Here is a 22,201-nt window from a genome sequence, read left to right on the forward strand (position 1 = left end):
CGCCTGTTATAAAATATATTGTCAAGTATCGGCCTCAGTGATCCAGTATGGGTCCTGCTCTGGTATCGCCCCTCAGTGGACTGGTTTCCCTTAAAACACTCACTGAACTGCCAGGAGAAGCTGGCGCTCTCCAGCGTCGGGTGGTTGAAGGTGTCCCTGCAGTACATCAGCCGCGTGTTGGGCAGCACCTTGACGCCTCCCAGGGCCAGCAGGTGGAGGTCCTGCAGCACCGGCCCCCTCGCTCCGTCCTGGATGCGTCTCTGCAGAGAGCGGAAGCGGCAGTACTGCGGGTAGCTGAGCACTTTGATGCCCTGATGCTCCACCAGGTCATCTGAGAGGAGAAGACATGGGACGCATGAACCAAACGTACTTCTGTTGTTACGTTCAGCATGGTGTCCATCTTCAGCGCACTAATTCCATCAGTACAGCACTCACCACTCTGCGTTTCACTTTTTGAGTCATTATTTTTCATCTTTGTACTCGTTTGCTCTTTTAACAGCTGTTAAGCTACTGTCAATGAAACCTAAAACTTCCTGCAGAGATGTTTTACATTAAAAGCCGTCCAAAGGCTGAAAGGACATAATCCCTCCCTTTTCTGGTCGACTTCTATTGTGAAACGTCTATAAGAAGTGAAAAATAGAAGCTGCTAAAATGAATAATTGACTGAGAACAATATTTCTGTACTCCATGCACCAACTTTAGCTTATTAAGCTGCTGCCACACATATTAGCCAATCACTGTGGGGTCTCAGGGTGCGTTTGATTCGTGGGTTTCAGTCATTTTCTTACTCTCAGTTTTGTCTTTGAGCGGCTCACTGCTGCTGCTGTTGTTGTTGTTGTTGCTGCTGCTGCTGCTGCTGTTGTTGTTGTTGTTGTTGTTGTTGTTGTTGTTGTTGTTGTTGTTCCCGTCGCTGCTCTGTAGAGGCTTGTGGAGGCCGTTGGTCCCGCAGGGCGGTGGCTTCAGGCTGCTGGTCCAACCTGCCGATTCGGCACACGCCCATTGCACCAGGTCCTCCACCCGCACCACCATCTTCCTGGACACCGCCAGAACCTCATCCTAAAAACACACAGAAGAGGTTCATTCCATGATTAGACTTCTGTTCTGGATGAGATGTTGTGGTTTTGTTTTCTTGAAATGTAATAATCTAATACTCTATCATGAATGAAATTCTAAAGATAGTAAAAACACTAAAACATGTGACTACCTAAATTAATACATGCGTTAATAATTAAAGGCTTCACTATCTACTTAACAGCTTAAAATCACTTGTCGGCCCTCATCTTCTGGTAAATAGCATGATTTTAGCCAACATTACCAGCTTGATACTACTTAATGTGTAAAATAACAATGCCTGCTTACATATTTACTTAGAGGAAACTAAACATGATTTAAGTGGTAAGAACATTAACAATACAGATGTTTACATACTTTTTACATTTTCTATTGATGCATTTATTTCACTCGTCACTTCGTAAAGTTTATCTTAAATTAAGATTTCAGCACGTCTTGTCATGAAGGCAGTTTGGCAACACTGCATGGATTGTTGCAACAACTCAACAAAGCATGAGGAAGGAGAACCGGCCACAAAACAAACAATGAGGACTGACAACAATGGACTAACTTTTAACTTGAGCGAGAAAAGTAAATCTGGTTTTGGCTCGTTAGCAAATAGAAGGAAAAGACGATTTATGCGCATGTGAAGGGGTTGGATGTGGGGCAGAAGCGTTTAACAGTTCAACAATAAAAGATTCTTAGATTCTTGTCTGAGGAAGCACTTCGTTACTCTGCTCCTCCCAAACTCCGCCTGTTCGACATTCACCTGCTCATTCATACGCATGTGAAGGAGAACATTCAGAGTTGAACGTGTGCCAACTCTTGATTGGTTTGCTGATGAAGTCTTTGACATTTACGTGAGAACATAAAAAGAACCTGCAGAGTGAGAGAGAGATGAGGCTGAACCTGCCCAAATAAGGATTTATTATGAAACGTAAACAGCTGTGTGACTGAAAGCAGAAAGTGAGCTTCAGCTAAACCTTACATTTTCTCCACCATTCAAAAAAAAAGAAAGTGATTTAACGTTTACACTTTTCACAGCTGACAAATATCTAAACATCAGAGCACTTTTTAAAAGGCGAGACGGTAACTTTAGCCTTTGGTTGTTTATTAGAACTTCACCGAGTATTTGTCTCCAAGTGATTTAATACTGTTTCACATATTAACTCTCAATCTAACTTTTGGGGGATAAAAGCCACTCTGCCCGTCTATGTGACATTAATGTAATTCTCATGTATTTTATATGTTATTATATATTTTAATTATATATTAAATACCCCTGCAGTCTATGAGGTAAAATTAGCTTCAACTCAACCAACCACAACATTAAAGTATCGCTTATGTATACAAATAAACCAATAATAATTATCCAGTAATAGAACACAGACAGGGGCCCATTCTGAGTACTTTTACTTTAGTACTTAAAGTACATTATGTCGCTAATACTTCTATACATAAGTCACATTTCTAACACAGGACTTGTCTATGTAATGGAGTATTTTTATAGTGTTGTATTGTTACTTATACTTCAGTAATATGAGTACTTGTTCCATGACTGCATGTGATGCAGCATTTAAAAATAAAGGAGGAAGTTTATGAGACAGAAATGCATGTTGGACTCAACACTATTTATTCATCTGTAAATAATTGGTCTTTGTAACCCCGGTTTCCTCTCTTCTCTTCTTTCCTCTTTGCTATTTGAATTTAGTCTTTCTTTTTGTTTGTGTAAAATGAAATCTGACCGCTGAATCTGAAGTATAAACCAAACAAGCCGGTGAGAGATATTTACTGAGAATCTAGGAGCTAAACAGTCAAACTGTATTTGTCTTTATTTACTGAAGAACCACACAGAGGGTTTGCCGAGTTAATATGAAGGAAAAATAAGAAATATTACTGGATTATAATCATTGATGCATCACTTTAATGTTGCAGCTGGTAAAAGTGGAGCTCATTTTAATTAGATTAATCAGGTGGTTTTAAGGAGTGAAAATGTTTTACATGTGATTTTAAATAACCCATTACATCTACATTTTATTTCAGCTGACAATGTTCACCTGTTTAGATAATATTGGCACAATGCAGACATATTGCAACTCATTTATGTCTGTGGTCTAAAGTGGAGCTGAAGCAGCTGACGTCTCCTCCCTGAACCACCCACTCCCCCCCACACACACACACACACACGCACACACTCCCAAACAAAACCTCAACTGTTCCAGATGTGAGCTCATTAACATGTGAACAAAGTTAAATGTTTTTACATTAAGTGGCTCAGCAGGAGTCATGAATAAACATTTTTAAAGCTCAAATACTCAAACTCTAAGGCTACATCAACACTATTGTTAACAACACTAGTTTGAGAACTCCAGGGTTGCGCCGTAGTGTGGAAGTTAATGTAGAAGTGACAAAGGTACTTATTTAGAAGTCAGTTAGCTTAGCTTAGCATAAAGACTGGAAAAGAGGGAAACAAAGAAAATCCACCCGTCTGAAAGGGTTTTCAGATATACATTACATTACAGATTATAGGTGTTGTTCCTCTTTTAAAATGCTGTAATGTTGATGAATGCTTTTAATGTTATAAGTATGTAAACACTGATTGATCCGAATAATCTTTCAAGAAGAAAGATGTCTTTCATATAAAACTTTATAACACAAATAAGACAGCTTTCAACTCTCCATATAAAACAAATGATTCCTGTGAAAACACTTTCTGAAGGCTCAATTTTCCACCAGGAAAATAGAACAATCCATAAAGAGACTTCAAGAGTGGAAATATCCAAGTTGGAAATGTGTGTTTCAGACACGCCATTATCAAAGATTTACATTTGGGTAAGACATTAGTCCCAAAGGGGGATTTTCATGTGAAAGCTGAGCTGCAGCCTGCATGTGAACTGTGTTAATCAAAAACATCAGCAGCAATACTTTTTACTCTATTAGTGTTGTGTTTAAAGTCATTTTACTGGTTTTTGTTTAATTCATATAAATCAGATCATTAAATAATATCAGACCACAGAGAGCCGAGATGTTCTTTAGAGCTCAGTAATGCTATTTGCATGAGGACAAAGGGAAAGATCAGTTTCTGATTAACAAGAAATATTTGACTAAACCTGTTTAAGTGCTTTGCCAAAGACGATTGGATAAAAGAAAGGAGGTAGAGTTCCTGTGACACGATAATTAATAGACGCTGTTAAAGCATTCCCCAGATAATATTTGGGAGACGTTCAGTCCCATTAACAGACCGCAGCAATTGCAGAATGACATCACTCCTATTTGTCATGCTTCATATTGTATAAATGCTCATAATGTCGGTGGTACTTATGAATACCAATCCTCTGGTTTTAGTGGTGGACAGTACATTTACATAAGTACTTTATACTTCTACTCCACTTCAAAAGCAAATATTGGACTTTTTACTCATCTACATTTATTTTAAAAGGGGAAATTCACAAGCTTCTTACTTTTTAGTTCACCCTCATTGATATAAATGGGAAGGACAAGTATGTCATATCCTGTGCAGGATATGCCCTTATATAGAAGTTTGTATACGTGCGTGGTTTATTTTTGGTGTAGTTGAAGGAAAATTAATTCAAGCGTGTGTAATAAAAATATAAACAGTGCACTACAGAGTTATTTATATAAATAAACGGAAGAATAAACATGTGCCCGAAATATCCGTCCATGTCGAGACGAACACTTTGACCCACCTCTCCGTGTTCCCTGGTCCGCCCCTTCGGCGTGTCCTCAGGCAGGAAGTAGAGTCTGGCGCTGGCCAGCAGGTGGCGTCGTGTCTGGTCCTCCCACAGTAAGGTCACCTGCACACGAAGAAGAGAAGAAGACCACAACGTCATTTAAAAAACACAGTTGGCTGAAAAGCTTTGATTGCTGGAGTCTTCCGAACCACATTTCTTGTGATTTAAAAAATGCATTTAACTAAAAACAAAATGTATAATTAGTTTTGTTAAAGTTCTTCTGAGGACAGAACATCCTGAAACACATCTGATCTGATTAAGCTCAGAAATGCAAAGCAGTCAAACTGAAAACCAGCCAGTTACACTATGTACCGACAGCTTTTGACAAAAGATAAAAGAGTTTCACAGGAACACATCTATAGTAACCTAAACTTAACCTATACGACTGTTAAAGCTAGGCAACGCTGGGAAAGACTTGTGTACTTTACAAGTTGTGACACCCAGAGATATCCTCATATTATGGGTCCATTACATTATTGTGTTACATTATATCTTGTCACCTTGAAGGAGAGGTCAGGGAGGCAGATATGCTCCGTTTGACATTCACTGCTTTAAGAATTACAGATAAAACCAGACCAAGGGTCTGAGGCTCTACTCCAGTACAGCAGTGCTCTGAGCTTAAAGAAATACAAGGATAGACCTGGTTTAAGGATAGACCTGGATACAGAGATGAGGAAACAGGAGAGCGTCTGACATAAAGATGAATATTCAGCCGACAAAACTACTTCCGATGGTACAGAAGCAAGGACAGGCTTCAGCTGTTGGTCGCCAAAACTGAAAATATGGTTTTGACATTTTCAGTCGCCTTATGTTTTGAGTAGTTGAGATACTTACTTATACTAAGTTAGGAAACAGACTTTTTGCTAAATATTGTTAGAATTTTAAATGTAAGAGAATGAGTTAGATTTACAGATGCAATTATATATTGTGCCGTCTGTGTGTGGTTGTGATTCCCACGTGTCATCTTCTGGCTTGTAACCTCTTTAAAACAGAGCTAGCACTACGGCCCCTGAGCCCTCACCACAGGCAGCATGCAAGCGCGTCTTTGGGTTGAGATCAGACGTTCGTTTCACAGAGCTAGATCGTCGGGTTCGTCAGCTTTATATCTGGGTTTAACTTACATTTCCAGAGTCACACAGCTGGCTCAACAAAACCTGCCGAACAACTACTGATCAATGACATCACTGGAAACACTGAGTCATCATTACTACAGCCTCCTGACAGGGACAAAAATATTAGGTAGAAAAAGATTAAGTACGTTTGAAAAGTAATGAAGAGCAATATATCTGCATTATAGCATCGAAAAAGTATTTTTGATGTTTCTGGCTTTCCATTCTGGTTTTAAAACGGAGCTCCCAACAAACAGTGGATAGTTTACGACACTAAACTGACTACATGACTAGAACAGCTGCGTTTTAACTGCGCACAGTTTGAAACATTATTCGAGTCTGAATTATACTGCTGCGTGTTTTAGTACCAACAGTGGATACGCATTGAACGACAGGACGTCAAGTTGGAGTCTCGTTTCATTCCTATTGGCTCTCACACTGGATGTAAAATATGGTCGTGACGACAGACGATGATCTCTGGGCTCGACTATCGTCAGAGCAATCGCCGACGTCTTTGTGAATGTCAATACCATACGTAGCTTCTTTTCCCATTAATGCATTAATTTATTATTAATAAAACATTAATATGAGGCCAATTTGAATTTGCCACGTCATAGTTTACCCAGCATATAACCGGCATTAACAGCAGGACATTGATTTACATTATTCAGTAAAAATGAGTTTTGGGCGATGGTAAACTGTAACATCATGATGTGTTCAAATGTGATTCAGCTTGAATGAATACAGTTGTTTAAAAGGAGATGTTTTCACGGCAATATAACACATATATCACAGAGGGAATTATGAACTTTTTAACTTCCAAACAAAAAACAATATGCACGCGGTAGAAGTGTATGTTGAAGTACATGGGATTGATTTTGTTTTTTACCATCCCCGTAGCGGGTCTACCTCCACAAATATCATCTAATGGTACCTAGTGTTGCTGCTGTATGTTAATCAGACAGCATTACGTGTTTACAGTCGGACTTTGCTAGACATCAAAGTCAACAAGGTGTTTATTCAGACACAACATGTTGAATTGCAGATTAACATAGCGGGCTCTGAAAGGGACTCCATTTGCTGTTTGTTACTGACCCACATATGTCAAGTGATTCGTATTTATTGATTTGGTAAAGAAGACAAACTTGTTAGTTCCGTTTCGTTGGCTCATTTAAACAGTGTGTTCTAACTGTTGGTTTCTCTCCTTCCAGCGTTTGTCACTTGAACAAATGCGTTAAAGCAAAGACTTCCCATCAGTCATTACGATCATTTACCGTCAATACAAAACTGTCAACCTAAATACAATCTCATTAACGCTTCTTGAGCTCGCAACCTGAATCGACTAAATGTAGCCTTGCCGTGGGACGTAGACTCAACACAACATACTACGAGTCCACTACAGCCCATGTGAGCAGGCAGGAGTGCAGCAGCGTGACCCATTTAGGGCTCAATTTGTACATTTAGTTAGACACAGTCAACAGTTAAAGGGGCACTACAAAACCATTTTACAATTTTGTGGAAACGGTTGAATGTTTTCTGTGGCTCTGCAGGAGCTTTGTGAAAAATCAGACCTGCTGTTTTCAAGTTGCATTGTGGGAACTGTAGTATCCAGTATTCATGCAGCTGCTAGGGACTAACATTTAGAAGATCTCTGCCTCTGCTGCTTAAATGTTATCGTTTTAATGCAAGATAATGCATAACAATAGCTTCCTATTATTCACGATCTGCAGAGTCAGCTGATAATTCTCTGTGGGTTCATTAACAAGAGCAACCCCTTTTGACATTATAGAGTCGTGTGAGCCGTTGCTGTGATAATAACACAGATTAGAGCAGCTTTAATCTAACAGACGAGCAGGTAATCTCACCTCTGCGATGCACACGGGATCCTGTGGTCCACAGCGGATGAAGTAAAACTCCCCGAGCTTCCACACCTGGGCGGGCCCGTCGGGTTGAGCTCTGCTGCCCACCGACTTATAGAAGGCGTAGCTGCCTCGCTGGCAGGAGGGGGCACCCAACCACTGACGGAAAGACAAGACAGCACTGATGAGGAAGAGTTAGTGGCCCCCCGTGTGGCTCGACAGGCTGTGGTATACTCAGGGTATTTAAGAACGATCACAGACCAGAATGTTACTCTCACAAATATCAGAGACAGAAACATCATCTGTAGTTGAGGCAGATCTCAGCGCAGCTTCCTGATGAAGTAACATCAGAGTGAAAAAAGGAAATAAGTTCGTGATGAGGAAATTAATATTCCTAACATGTAGAGCTGCTCAAATCAAGCTACAGAGAGTCAAAGTTATTAAAGAGTTAAGTTATATGGAACAAAGTCTTATTCAAAATCACTTTGACATTTGTAATAACACAAATTATTACAAATCCAGCCCAAAAACATTGAGTTATATTTCTCTGGAACAAATTTAAATTTCATTTAATGAATCAAATGTCAGACTGACAAACTGACTGAAATCTACATCAGAACGTCAATGCTGTTACGCAAGACCAATTCTAAGGTATATTCTCGCTTATTCTTCTTCTAAAGATAGTTTTTTTGCCTTTATTTGATAGTAATCGTCAGGAGAGAGGACGACATGCAGCAAAGGACTGTGGGTCGGATTCCAAACGCTCAGCCGTGGTACATTCTCAATGTTATAAAATTCAGCCTTTTCTACAATTTGACATTTTCCTGCGTTACAAGGGGAAACCGGCAGTTGAAATGGCTGTGTGCTACACGGTGTCTTCCCTACATTCTCTAGGGTGTGTTCAAGCCATAAATTCTGCAGAAAGCAACTCTGACATCAACACCTCCGACAATAAAGTTGCACCATCTTGCAGCGAGGCAGTATATTAGGACGTATAAACAGCAACTCAGAGCAGGATATTGTAATACAGTCTATTAAAGAGACCTGGAGAGGAAATGTTAAAAATTAACTCGTGCGACTGTTGAGACATCTGTAACCCCTGATAGAGACTCAAATTATGTTCAGATATCACTGAAGTGATGCAGCTTTTTATTCAAAATGTAGCAGCAGCTGCTCTTACTAACTGACTGCCAGTGTTACTGCCAATAATCAAAAACATGATAGGAAAAACTGAAAACTAAGACATGTATAAACTTGTGTGAGCTAAATCATCTGTATGTCGCAACTCTTTTCCAGATAACATCTGTTCAACTTCTTAACATGAGAACAAAATAAAATATAAAGATAGCCAACTTCCTGTAATCAGTAGTTCCACTGCAACATGGTGGTCACACTTCCTGTTAAACTGATCTGAGACGCCTGTGCACCCTTGTGTGTGTTCGGTAAATAAACATCGACAGTTAAAGGGTTGAATTAATAGAAATAATTCAGCCTTTTAACTTTTACTTTCGGGCGGATGGTCAGCAAGAAGGCCACGTGATTCCCAGAAAGCATTCAATCATCAGCTGTAGTTAATCATTCAGTATCTGTGATGTATTATAGAGGATCCAACTATAGTACACGTGCTGTTCTCCTTCCTTTGTCTGTCAAGAACTAAACCCAACAGGGCTGAGACCTTTCACAGGTCTGCATTTGGAGCGATTATGCATCTCTGCACTCTCTTTTTAATGATTACATTTTATGTGTGTGTTGTAAACAAAAAGGTTAAATATCAAATTGCTTAGGTATGCTGGGTAATGTGCACACTATGGCAGGAAGTCATGTGACTTCCTCTCAGGTCAGATCTCAGGTGAGGGTCCCGTAGCCCCGTTATTACTCTCACTGCTTTCATTTCACACGCTCCTCATCACTGTACCCGTTGTATATACGTAAATGTATATAAAATATAAACTGGACATCAAACTACCTGCTTTCTGTTTTTTAAGCTATTAAACCTTTAAAGTAAGTGCCGTACCAAGAATAACTATTAGTGAAATGGTACCTGTACAAAGTTAGTTACACTTTACCTAAATCATTCAAACATTACCACCAGCTGTATATGAATGTTTTAACCGCCATCTTTGTCTTGGTATCATTCATTTATCATATTTTAACTATGTACTTCAACAAGTGTGCGTGTCCCTGTAACACAGAATCCTCCTGCAAATGAGAACAAGTATTCAGTGAGGTAACGCTGTATAAATAAAGGTTTCAGCTAACGTGCAGGAATGACACAAACTAACCACTTCCTGCAAGTCCTCCAATGTAAAAGCCGTAATCACCATCCTTTTTTTTTTTTTGGTAGAAGGCTTTTACTTTGAAACAGCTACAGGAAGTTTTGAGTTTGCATCAACGGCATTAACTTTGCAACTACTGTTGTCTGTTTCTCGGTGTGTCATGGTGATGTTTCAGGCAGTTAAAGATGTCGTACATTGATGTTATTTATTCATAACCTATGAGATTTAAAGGTGGGGCTGCATCTATCCATTATTCTCAGAATTTGTTGATCATTTTTTTTTTTATCATTTTGTCAATAAAACACCAGAAAATACTGACAAATGTTCCAAGAGTCCAAGATGACGTCTTCAAGTTCCTTATTTTGTGTGATCAACAGTCCACAACCGAAGGATATTAAATTCATACCAATACAAATGTTTGGTGTTCTTGCGTAATAAATGATTTAAACAGTTTAATAAATTATCTAAATTATCGCAGCTTAATATACTCGCAAGAGACTAATTCAAATTGGCTTATTGTTTCAGCATCGGTCCAGAGGTTGGACTTCTTCTTAAAGATCTCCTTTTAATTAAATTTGATAAAATCTCCTCATTATCATATCACAACAATCAACACCACAGTAAAGCAACGGAGAGTTCAACAAGCTTTAAATTAAACTTCATACATTTACTTCTTTATGAAGTGGGTTTCTTCTTCCACTTTTACAAACCGGACAAAAATGACTAAAACCAAATATTTCCCCCTCAGAGCTGACACTTGTGCAGCTGTTGTATAGAAGTATCTTCACAGATTCTGTAACAGCAGTTTGACTCACTTCATCTGCTAGTCAGTGGGAGTGTTCAGCTGCTGTGACTAAACCTCCATTTTCATTGTACCTTCATTTCATGTGGCTCAGAAAAGGTGGCTGTTTAGCCGCCGTGTGTTATTTCATCATCAGAAAAACAACAAGGGAAAAGCTCAGAGTTGTAAATTGTAAGAATTGAGCTGCATGCCGGTTTATAATGTGTTCTTTAACAAGCACTTAATAAAGCACCTTCATCACGCTTCACTTCAGCAGAGGCTTAAGTGTGGAATCCTAAGTTGGGCGAGGCTCTGTGAACATCATTCATCTAGTTTCCCTCGGGGAAATAGAATGAACTTTCACTTTATGCATTTGGACAGAACACAATACAATCAAGAGCTGAAAACAATCGTTTGGTCGACAGAATGTTAGATGTCGATAGTTCCCAGACCCTCAGTGGGACGACTTCAAATGTCTCGTTTGAAAAATCAGTCCAAACGCCGAAGATGTTCAGTTTCCAGGAATATAAATCAGAAAGAAAAGTTCCGAATCACATCATCTGCGAAGGTTTTGTTTAGCTTTCTTATCTGAAAAATAAGTGATATTTGTTTAGAATTTCAAAAACAACTTTCTCTGGTTCAAGCTTCTTCTCTCCGTTTATAATCATTGTAAACTGAATACGATTTGATGAATGCCATCTTGGACGACTTCTGTAGATTGATCACCGGATACTGAACATTACTGTTAAAGTCAATATTGTTTATATTCCTTTCTTATTTTCCTTTAAAGCAAAAATATATTAGAGCTGAGACGACAAGTCATGTTACTGATTAGTCTACCGACAGAACATTTATTGGCAACCATTTATATAATCAATTAAAGCACAAATACAAAAGGTTCCAGCTTCTTAACTTTGAATATTTCCCGTGTCTTTGTCTTCTATGACAGTAAACTGAATATCTTTGAGTTGTTACTACGGACACATCCACCATTTTGTCTTTCAGAGGCAGACAACTTGTTTATTAATTCAAATTATTAATAAATCTGCTATACGTGACTTACACTTCTAGCTGATAATGAATTAATAGAGAAAATGATTCTCATATCAACGGATGATAAAGTAATTGTAGCCCGCAGCACTAAATTGTAGGAAAATGTCAAACCTGCACACTGAGAATTAGAATGCCGAGATTAAAACAGGCTTATTGATTATTGATAAACTGTAAATAACCTGGAACAGGTTCTCCAGCAGTCACTCTGTGAAGGCAGGTTTCCCCCTTATTGTCCCCAAAATGGCAGATGTGCTATTTGTCTAAAATGAACGTCATGTGGAGTCCGTCTTTGTTTAATCTACAGCTCGGTTTACACGGAGCTTCCTGCAGGTTTACGCTCTGTAAGAGATGAGGAGCACTTGATCCGTCTTACCTCACAGGCAGATAATGCTCGCTTTTTGTGGGTGTTTACCGGCTCCAACAATAAATCGAGCACACCTCGAGTGGGTTCAATAATGACTCTGCTGCTGCTGCTGCTGCTGCTGCTGGCTAGATAAACCTGCAGTTTGGATTTCACTGCTTTGTAAGAGGAAGTGTGAGGAGCCCCGGGTAGTTTGTGGAAAGGAGCTAAAACATAACACCAAACACACCTTAAAAGATGGAGGCAGTTAGTCCTGATTCCAAAGCTGTTCTGAAGCTTAGAGGTCTGATAGAGTGTCATTAAACGGCTCTCCTTTGTTTCACTCATCAGCAGCAGAGCTTTAATCAGAAGATACTTCCTCCTCATTGATAATCTGTGTATCTGACAGGGAGCTACCAGGCTTCAGTCAGCAGTGTGTTTATTCACATGCACTACATCAACAGGCCCAAGATGAAAACAATAACAGAGATGAATCATAATAATAGCCCCCGTTGTTGGCTTGTATACGACAGCAGGTTGGTTTCAATCAAAAGATTTTTACTCTCCAAATAAAAGGTCACATCTGAGCAAAGTTTCAAATCAGTGTTTTTTTACTTTAGGTGAAGGTTGGAGTGTGATTTAGTAAAAACATGGCATTTGTTTTTGTATAAACAAGAACAAATAAAGACAGATAAGTACCAATATCTACAATTGCCTTCTTAATTAATCAAGTGGTCGTTTGATGATCTTTTAAAACCTACGAGTACAGTTTACTATCATAAAAGACAAACACAGCAAAGACATTTGAGAAGCTAGAACCAGATCAGTTGGTATTTTTCCTTAAAAAAATACTTAAAGGAATAAATTCCAGATACATTTTGTGTATTTTCCTTCAGATCAGGCGGAACGTCACAATATCCAAACGATGGTGAAGGACCGGCTGGTGCTTGATGGAGTCAAAGTTTAGTTTAGTGAACCTAAGTGAACATATTATTATAAGATAAGACTTAGTCCATCTAGTCCGTGATGCATTAATCTTTAAAACGTCTCACAAATGTATACTTTCATTTTAAAAAGGTTCAGTAATTGAAGAAACGGTAAGTGTGTTTGTTGGGGACTACTTTCAGCTGCGGATTAACACGCATGTGGTGCTAGTGAGCATTTACGGCAACAGGACGGTGTGTGTGGAAATAATAAATAAACTGTTAATTTTTTCTCATGGTTGTTTGCTTTATGTTGACAATCTGCAATAAAATAGAACAACATTTTTGTGTGTGTGTGTGTGTGTGTGGTAATGAAGGAAAATGTCACCATTATTGATGCGTTTTTAATCATTTCTGGGCACAGAGGGAGACGATATATTAGGCTTTGATACACGCACAATAATGTAAGTAGATTTATTCATTTTTTTCCCCGTTTTGTCCATTGATGGATTCGGTGACAGTGAGAAACATTTAGAATATCACCAGACTCATCGTCTGATGCAATGTGACGATGATCAGATATTAAGGATTTCTCAGGCCTCCTTTCTTTATGAAAATGTTAAAGTGGATTTAAGATGATCAAATCAGACACGAGCAGACGATCTGGTTCGTGTACAACACGGCAGACATGATGCTGCAGCTTTTAACAGCCCTAACAGAAGACATGGCTGCCGTGATGATACTGCCGTGTCTCTGATACCGACTCCACGGTGCAGCCTCTGTAATCCCCTGTTTGGAGTTAGAGGCGAGAAAAGACTGAATTACAGCCGCTTTACATGAAACGTAATATGCGACCCCACAGCTGCAACACACGAGCTACAAATGAGCCCAAATATCAAAGAGATATTTCTCAGTTACGAGCTGAAAACAAGGCAGTAATTGGGCTGCAACCACAGATTATGTTCTATTGAATTAATTGTTTGACTTTTTATTTCCTAAAGCTCAAGATGGCGTCATTCAAATGTCTTGTTTTGTCCTCCGAGCAGTCCAAAATCTAAAGGGATTCCGTTTAGAGTGGCAACGATTAGTCGATATATTTGCTAGTAGATCAAATGGAAAATTAATCGGCAACTATTGTAATAATCGATTTGTCCGTCAAGTCATTTTTTTAGGCAGAAAACGCCCAAACGTTGCTGGTTCTTGCTTCTCAAATGTGAATATTTGCTTCTCTGTCTTCTATGAGAGTAAACTCTTCATGTCATTAGGTTTGGGACATGAAATAACGTCATCTTTGATCACTTAGGCGAGAAAAATGTCTCCAAAATGTCCCATCTTAAGTCCCCCAAATGTCTTGTTCTGTCCAAACGTCTAAAACCGAAAGATACTCAGCGTACGATGATACAAAACAGAGAAAAGCAGAAAGAGAACATTTGGAGTTTCTTCTTCAAACTGATTATCCAAACAGTTGCAGGTTGGTTTTTCTTCCCTCCCACCAATGTATTAACGAATGAATTGCTGCGGCTCTAATGTTTGAGATGAAGCACGGCTGAACAGTTTTACATGTGTGAATGAAATCAAAGCAGGCAGAGGTCACATCCACCATATCTCCACGATATAGAAGGCCCAGCACAGCGCGTGAGCTCCGGGTGTATCCGGCTGTGCAGCTGCTATTCATTTACTTCAGTAGACGGGACATCATGAAGATTCACCAAATAAATGCACAAACTGGATTTCAAAAAAAAAAAAAAAAAAAACAGCCAGTCATCGAGCTCCCCTGCCTTGCTGCCTAAATGCAATTCTCACTCCTGTGTTGATCATCCACAACCTCCACAACCCCCCCCCCCCACACCCAGCACACCCTCCCCCACCCAATACTCATACCCCACCACAGGCACAACCTCCTCCCCCACCCGCTGGAGCTCTGCAGACCAGCTGCAGCAGGCCCACGATCAATTTTTAGAAAGATACTGAATAAATGTCACAGCAGAAAATATACATAAGCCATACACAGGGACATTAATACCCCCCTGCAGTGTGTGTGTGTGTGTATATATATATATATATATATATATATATAAAAAACCCGTCAGCACATAACATAACGCGGTCATGATGTTTGATTGCGTCACTGTAGAGTATAACAGACGCTTTAAACGGGCCTGAGGGAAAACTGTAGGATACCAAACAGACAAGCTCACTATTACTTGGAGACTTTTAGTCTCTATATGAACTTGATATTTGTTTTGAAATTAATATTATGGTGAGACACCTGAAGAGAGACTACGACTGCAACAGACAAGGTCCCCGTTGATCGTCAGACTTACTCGATATCCTGCGATATGAAGTGAAACCAAAAGAACCACGGGAGGGTTAAATAAAACTACTCTAATGATACAACAAGAGCACGTTTAACATCACGGCAGGACTTCTTAGACACAACACAAAGCCCATACAGCAAGATTATAAGACGACGGTGTGAGAGAAAGTCACTGAACGCACTGCAAGTGTCTATAAGAACATCATTAAGACACGATGGGATTAAATAATTGTTAAATATTCTCTGTAAACCCAGCAGTGAGTCTCACAGGTACATTTCAAGTCCATATAAAGATATTAACGATGTGCAATTTAATGATACACGAGTGACGAAATAAAATAAAAAGACACAATTTAAAGCTCTAAAAATTCAATATTGAGTCATCGATACAAAATGCTTTTTAATGTACAAATAAACATTAAATTTGATTATAGAAATCCCTACTGAGTACCCTGGAGGCCGTTTTCGATGCTGTGAGACTATTTAGGGAATATAGTCAGTGGTGTTGCTGTGTGGCTGCAGTAAACTCACTGTCGATGCATCCAGGGGACGCACGTTGTTTTTCCGTATTTATTTGTATGTTTTGTAAATAAACATACATGACCACAATCATAACCATATAACTAAAATAAATACCAGTTAAAATGAGTCAAAAACACTAATGTGACCGGGGAGCCATTGAAATGACCACCTGTGGGTCCTGCAGACGTCACTGTGAATACATTAAGATAGAAGTCTCTGTTATTGTGTTATCAATGTTTTTAAGGATTTCTACACTGGAGACGACACATGAGCTAGTATTATCAAGTAAGACTAAACAGTATCATTATCAATAACGCTATCTTTTCTGTTATTGGTATACAAATTAAAAAGTAGAAATTATATAATAAAAGTACGACAAAATCAACACTGAGCTCTATAGACTCATTGTTATCCACTATGGGAATATTGTAGACATGTATTCAAGGAATATTATTGTAATAAAGGCATTTTATTATGATACAAGGGACAATATAATACAAGACACAACAGAGTACTATCGACAGTACGATCGACAGTACTAGCCTCTGGACGAGTATCACAGGATTATTTGAGGGAACAGAAGACTGTAAGGTAAAATCACGATTATAGCTCCACATGTAGAATATTGGCTCTTATTAGTATTTAATAGATATTTGATGTAATATTACAGTAATACGATTCATACTCCATTAAGTCAGATAAGACGTCCACTGTGAGCCTCCAGAGAGAATTACAGGTTTATTTCTGAGCCATCACACTTGATACAATACGAGGAGGAATATAATCAAGTAGGAATTAGACGGACAAGGTGTTCGACATTACAGGAACAATAAAAAGGAACATTAAACCGTTTTCCTGGACAACGAAGAGGAACGAATGAAATAAAATGATGGACTATCTACATATACAAAATATAAGCCACGAGAGGTAAACTATAGATACATTCAAGGTCCTAAGAACACCATGAAGACAGATAAAGTCTCCTCAGATAAGTGACAAGTAAGTACTATTTATGTACTATTATACTTCATATAACATGGGAATTGGAAAATAAAGGAAAAGAGACTATTGAGTACTACAGACAAAGTACAAGCCAAAGAAGAACTCTAAACAGGACAAAAATAAAATCACTATTGAGACAAAATATTGGCCACTAACATCAGATTAATAAGGATACAGATTATATTTAAATAATATTAAAGTATTACTTTAAGATGAAGAATACCAGTCAGTCAAAGAAATGATTAAGCTGGTTATGGTTATGTTCTTGACTAGGCTGATAATACCGTTGATAAAATCTCAATTCGACATATTTAAATGTCCTTCTTTTGAGTCCAAAACACAAAAATATTAAATGTACTACCACAGAAGACTGAGATAACCAGCAAATATCGATATTTGAGAAGCTGGAACCAGATCATTTTGGGCATTTTTGCTGACAAAAATCAACACAGATGTATTTCCTGTCCATGAACTGATGAATCAATAGTTTGAGATATTAGTTATTATGCGTCGGTATACGAGCAGGACAACCAAAGAGATACACTACAATAAATTCATATTAATCCACAATTTAGATCATATTTGACAAGCTGGTACCAGAGAATTTTGGCATTTTTGCTTAAAAAACGATGTATTATTGCCGTTAATCAACTAATCTATGAATTGCTTTGAGCACTAGTTATAGTACTGTTATATATATATATATATTTATATGTAAACACAGACATATATACCTGTAGATAGAGATAGAAAAGCAGGAAAAACAAAGTGAGATCAAAGACTAGCTGTGAAAGATTAGCTTTGCAGACAGTTTTAGCCCCAGAATGAATATTAAACGTGTATTTAATTTAAATTATAGTGAGACCATATGACAAGTACTACCATCAAGTGAGTATACCGTATCACAAACATACCATTATGTACTATAGGAGTGTTCTATGAATCGGTTTTTTTGTGTGTGGACCAGCTGACACAGTGCTCCAGCCTAGTGGTGGAAACGAGGCAGGGCTGAGCAGGCAGGAAAATAAAAAGCCACATAATATAATATAATCTGAGCACTGAGAGGCAGTCCTCTGTCTACAATAAGAACACACACTCACTCTCTCTCACACACTCACACACACACACACACAGGAATTTAAGATGGAAACCCTTAATCTGCGCCCTGCACACGTCAGTTCTCGTGATATTTCTGTAATAATGCAGTGAGATATTTTTTTTTAAACACAGTTTTCAGTACGGGAAGGAAGAGGGAGGGAGGGGGGGGGGGGGGGGGTATGACGAATATTAATAATAATAAAATGTCTCCTGCTTTAGTAAATAAATAAATAAATAAAATCTCAACACACTGCTGACCTTGGGTGTATCCTGTTATTCAAAACAAGCTCACAAGTTCACCACAGGAAAGAAAAAACTCTCAATACTGCAATAAATTAATATTTTAAAAAAATAAAGATATTATTAAAAATATACACAACCACCGCTGGAATATTAAATATACCCTCCACGCCACACATGAAGGATTCCTGTCAAAATAAAAGACGCCTTTTATTTCGATTAAAACACCACATTGCTCAAGCTGTGTGTCCTCTGGATGTTTCCTGGGTTTTTTAGGCAGCACTGATCTTCGCTATTTCAAGTACACAAACTCCTCATTTCCCTCTTTGCTGACACACAATATTAACATTCCTCCTTAAACTGCTGGTAATTACACTGGAGACAAAATGTCGGGAGGGATTTGATAATAATATCAATATGCTTCCTATTATAACCAACATTGCTTGCTGCTGCTCCACCTAGTCCCTGTCGAAATTTTTTTTTTCAATCTTTAATATCACACCTCAGGGGTGGAAATTTAATTTTTAAGACTCAAACGTTAAAAAATGAAAAAATGTCGACGCAGAGCTTAAAAGTTTCCTGATATGTTCACGCATGCAAAACGGCCAGAAAATGAAATGTTATTTCGCTAATGTGCTGTTAGTGTGAGTGGGGGTTGGTAACGTAGAAAGCGGAGACTGTCGACACGACACACAAAGAAATTAATCATTAACACGGAGAAAATATCAAAAATATTACACCGGAATTTAACGACCGAGTCTCCGATATAAAAACGAGGCGACCGCTCGGTGTCACACACGGTTGTTTCCCCGTAAAAACAGATATCAGCGGTTAATTTTGCTACATCTGGAGGAAGAAGAAAAAAAAAAAGTTGCGCCTGGTTGAATAAAGTTGTAATTGCAAGTCAGACCAACTCTCGGTGAGCTGGGGTTTGGTTGATATGGGAAAACAATCAATACGACATGGTCAAACTAAATGAAATAAAACACGATATCGGACATGCATGCACAGCGACACACGGTTACAATATTCCCCGTGTCGTCAGGTTAAGAAAATCCGCCGGGTGTATGTGAGAAAAAATCGACATTTATTTGTAAATTATATCGGCTTTACCTGTATTGCATTGTGCTCCATTGCAGTCCTGCATTCCCTCTTCTGAGGCCCCTCTCCGGTTACACCGCCGGGACTCGCCGTCACACAAACAAACGCACCAGAAAGAAGAAAAAAAAAAAAAAAAAAAAGCCTGTTTTTTTTGTGTTATTTTTTTTTGTGTGTGTGTGGAAATGGGACAGGATCTAGGTGTGGCCAAAGTTTGCCACAGAGTACATTACAACTTAATGTTAAAGTCACAGGGAAACGGCAGTTGAAGCATCTTTAGCAGTGTGACGTGTTTCCGCGTGACGCGGCACACGTGGGCGGGGTTTAGATTGAGCGAGAGGGGTTTTAAATCAAATCCGACAAAAAAAATCATTAAATTGCGACAAAAGAGACAATCATTTTGTCGTGTAGAGTGTATTGTAACCACGGACAGACATGCAGCTGTTTTCTGGAATAACTTTTATATTTTTATCAACAGCCACATCAAATGAAAATGGTATTCCTCACTGAGATAGTACAAAGTGAGATGCATAGAAAAGACAAGTAAAGATACATACAATACAAGTACCTCAAATGTGTACTTAAGTTTAGTATGTTACCTGATAAAATAGACATTATCCACTTTTCAAACATATAATTTATACTGAAATAACCAGAAAATATTCACAATTGAGAAGCTGGAACCAGAAGTTTTTTTTTTAAGAATTACTAATTGAAAGTCAAAATCTACTAATCAATTAAATCCTTTGAGCTCAAATAAAAGGCAGTTGCCATGTGAAAGAAGCCAGTCACAAAACGCTTCCTTGTTGCTGAATTCAACCAAAGTTTAACCCTAAATGAAACGTTTTTTGATTCATGCTGCAGATTTTAAAATAGATTTTCTCAACAGGCTTATCTTTCCCCTCCGGCTGTTCGCTCCGCCCATGACAGAGTTTTAAGATCACTGATTGGATGTTTCTTGCCAAAATGGACCATGGGAGTTGTAGTTAACTTCTTCCCCTTAATTGCCATGTGCACACATTTCTAGGACGGACTGGGAGAGTTTAAAGTTTGTATTTAGATATTTTACTAAAGTGAAAGTACAAATACTCTGCCACAAGCAATTCTTTTGAGAAATATTGAATAATTTTACCTCTTTGGGCCTCAAACTGTTATTTAAATGAAACCATGTGAGAAGTTTATCGTGAAGTGTCTCTTTAGTGGAAAACAATCATCCCAATTATTGCACAAATAGAAAAAGTATTAATTAAAGTACCTCAAGTGCAGTATTTCAGTTAAGTTACTTTCCAGCACAAAAGCATTTTATTGTTGCAGTAAATATAGTTTGACATTATCAGGCCTTAAAGTGAGTTAATCTGATAATGGAAAATCACACTTATATTGAACTACTCAGATGTTCACAATTCATAAAAATACAGTCTGGGGTCGCAGGCAGAGATAATCAATCACTTTGGGAATTACTCGTCTGGTACGAAGATGAAACTGATTACCACAAAGTCTCAATTTATTTATCTTAACACTAAAGTTAAACATGCAACATATGTAAATATATAGCAAACAGCTTCGTTGGAAGGCAGCTTTGACACAGCTAGGCTAGCAGTTCTCCCCTGCTTCCAGTGTTTGTGCTAAGCTAAGCTAACTACATCCTGGACGCAATGATATTGGCCTTCTCTCCAAAGACCCGGTAAGAAAAAAGCAGAGCTATATTATCATATTATGTGAATATTTTGACTGATGCTTTAAAAGGTGCAATATACGAGATTCACAGCATCATCAATACATAAAGCAGCAAACAGCTATTTGCTCAAACGGCCCATCCTCCGGTTCACCCTCAGGTAAACACTGTTAGCATTGTTAGCTTCGAGCTGCAGGCTCAGCTGTGGCCATGTTGAGAGCCATTTAGAGGCAATAGAAATGCTCAGAATCTCGTGTCTGGCACCTTTAACGCATAAGTATTTCAATGTTACAGATGGTGGAGGTGGAGCTCTTTTACATGTTCTGTCTGCACAGGTTTCCTCCCTAAAGTTTGGACACTTGAACTTCTTTTAGGGTTAAAATATCAGGATTCTGCTCCCTACACCACAGGAGGAAATTATATAAATATAAAATATATATATCCATGATCAGTGTACACACACACACTGTTAAATCAAGCCTTCATGGTGCAAATATTGGAAGTGAAATAAGAGAGCAGCCTCTTTAGCTGACGTGATGAACAGCTCGGTCGGCTGATTTCGTAGAGAAACGTGATCACACTCTCAGGACTCAAGTAGGCCTATCCTGGTGTGAGCATATCAAAACTGCTGTTGCTGGTTCTCTCCAGCAGGGGGAGGAAGCACGTGTCTGATTTAAACCCCCCCCTTCCCTTCCCCTCCCCTCTCCTCTCCATGAGGCTGCAGCATGACATTCATGTAGTGGCAGGCCTCACATAAAACGCTCACATCAGGCTTTGTGCTCACGAAAATGAGCTGTAATTATTGCAGTCTCATGCTCACTCTGCTCTGCTTTGTTTAATACGGATTAATATTAATTGCACTTTTTACGGATTAATTGCACTTTTTACGGATTAATATTTGTTCATGATTGTGTTTAATCCGAAGGTCAAAATAAACAGAGGCTCCTGGCAAACAAAAAGGAGTGAGCTGTTATTAAAGTAGATGTCAGGCTTGTAAATGAATGTTTCCCCTCACACTCTCTATGAAATATGGAGTTAACACAATGGGACTTCTATAGTTTCAGGTTGATTTTCAGTGGAGGGAGAAGTATTCAGGACATTTACAC

At 38.6% G+C, this 22,201-nt stretch overlaps 1 protein-coding gene across 1 annotated transcript in view; it reads right to left on the reverse strand.

Moving 5' to 3' along the window:
• Window positions 1–19,552, reverse strand: part of LOC142960391 (uncharacterized) — a 31,876-nt gene extending 12,324 nt beyond the window's left edge. Inside the window, exons 1-5 of the mRNA XM_076102205.1 lie at window positions 19,436–19,552; window positions 7,777–7,929; window positions 4,758–4,865; window positions 789–1,056; window positions 104–331 (exon numbers count right to left, since the gene is read on the reverse strand). Coding sequence (XP_075958320.1) covers window positions 104–331; window positions 789–1,056; window positions 4,758–4,865; window positions 7,777–7,929; window positions 19,436–19,456 — 778 coding nt within the window. The 5' untranslated portion in view covers window positions 19,457–19,552. The remainder of the gene's footprint in view (window positions 1–103; window positions 332–788; window positions 1,057–4,757; window positions 4,866–7,776; window positions 7,930–19,435) is intronic.
• Window positions 19,553–22,201: the final 2,649 nt, after the last annotated feature.

The sequence above is a fragment of the Anarhichas minor genome, unplaced genomic scaffold (genome assembly GCF_050575085.1).
Source record: "Anarhichas minor isolate MPS153535 unplaced genomic scaffold, ASM5057508v1 ptg000027l, whole genome shotgun sequence".
NCBI lineage: Eukaryota > Metazoa > Chordata > Actinopteri > Perciformes > Anarhichadidae > Anarhichas > Anarhichas minor.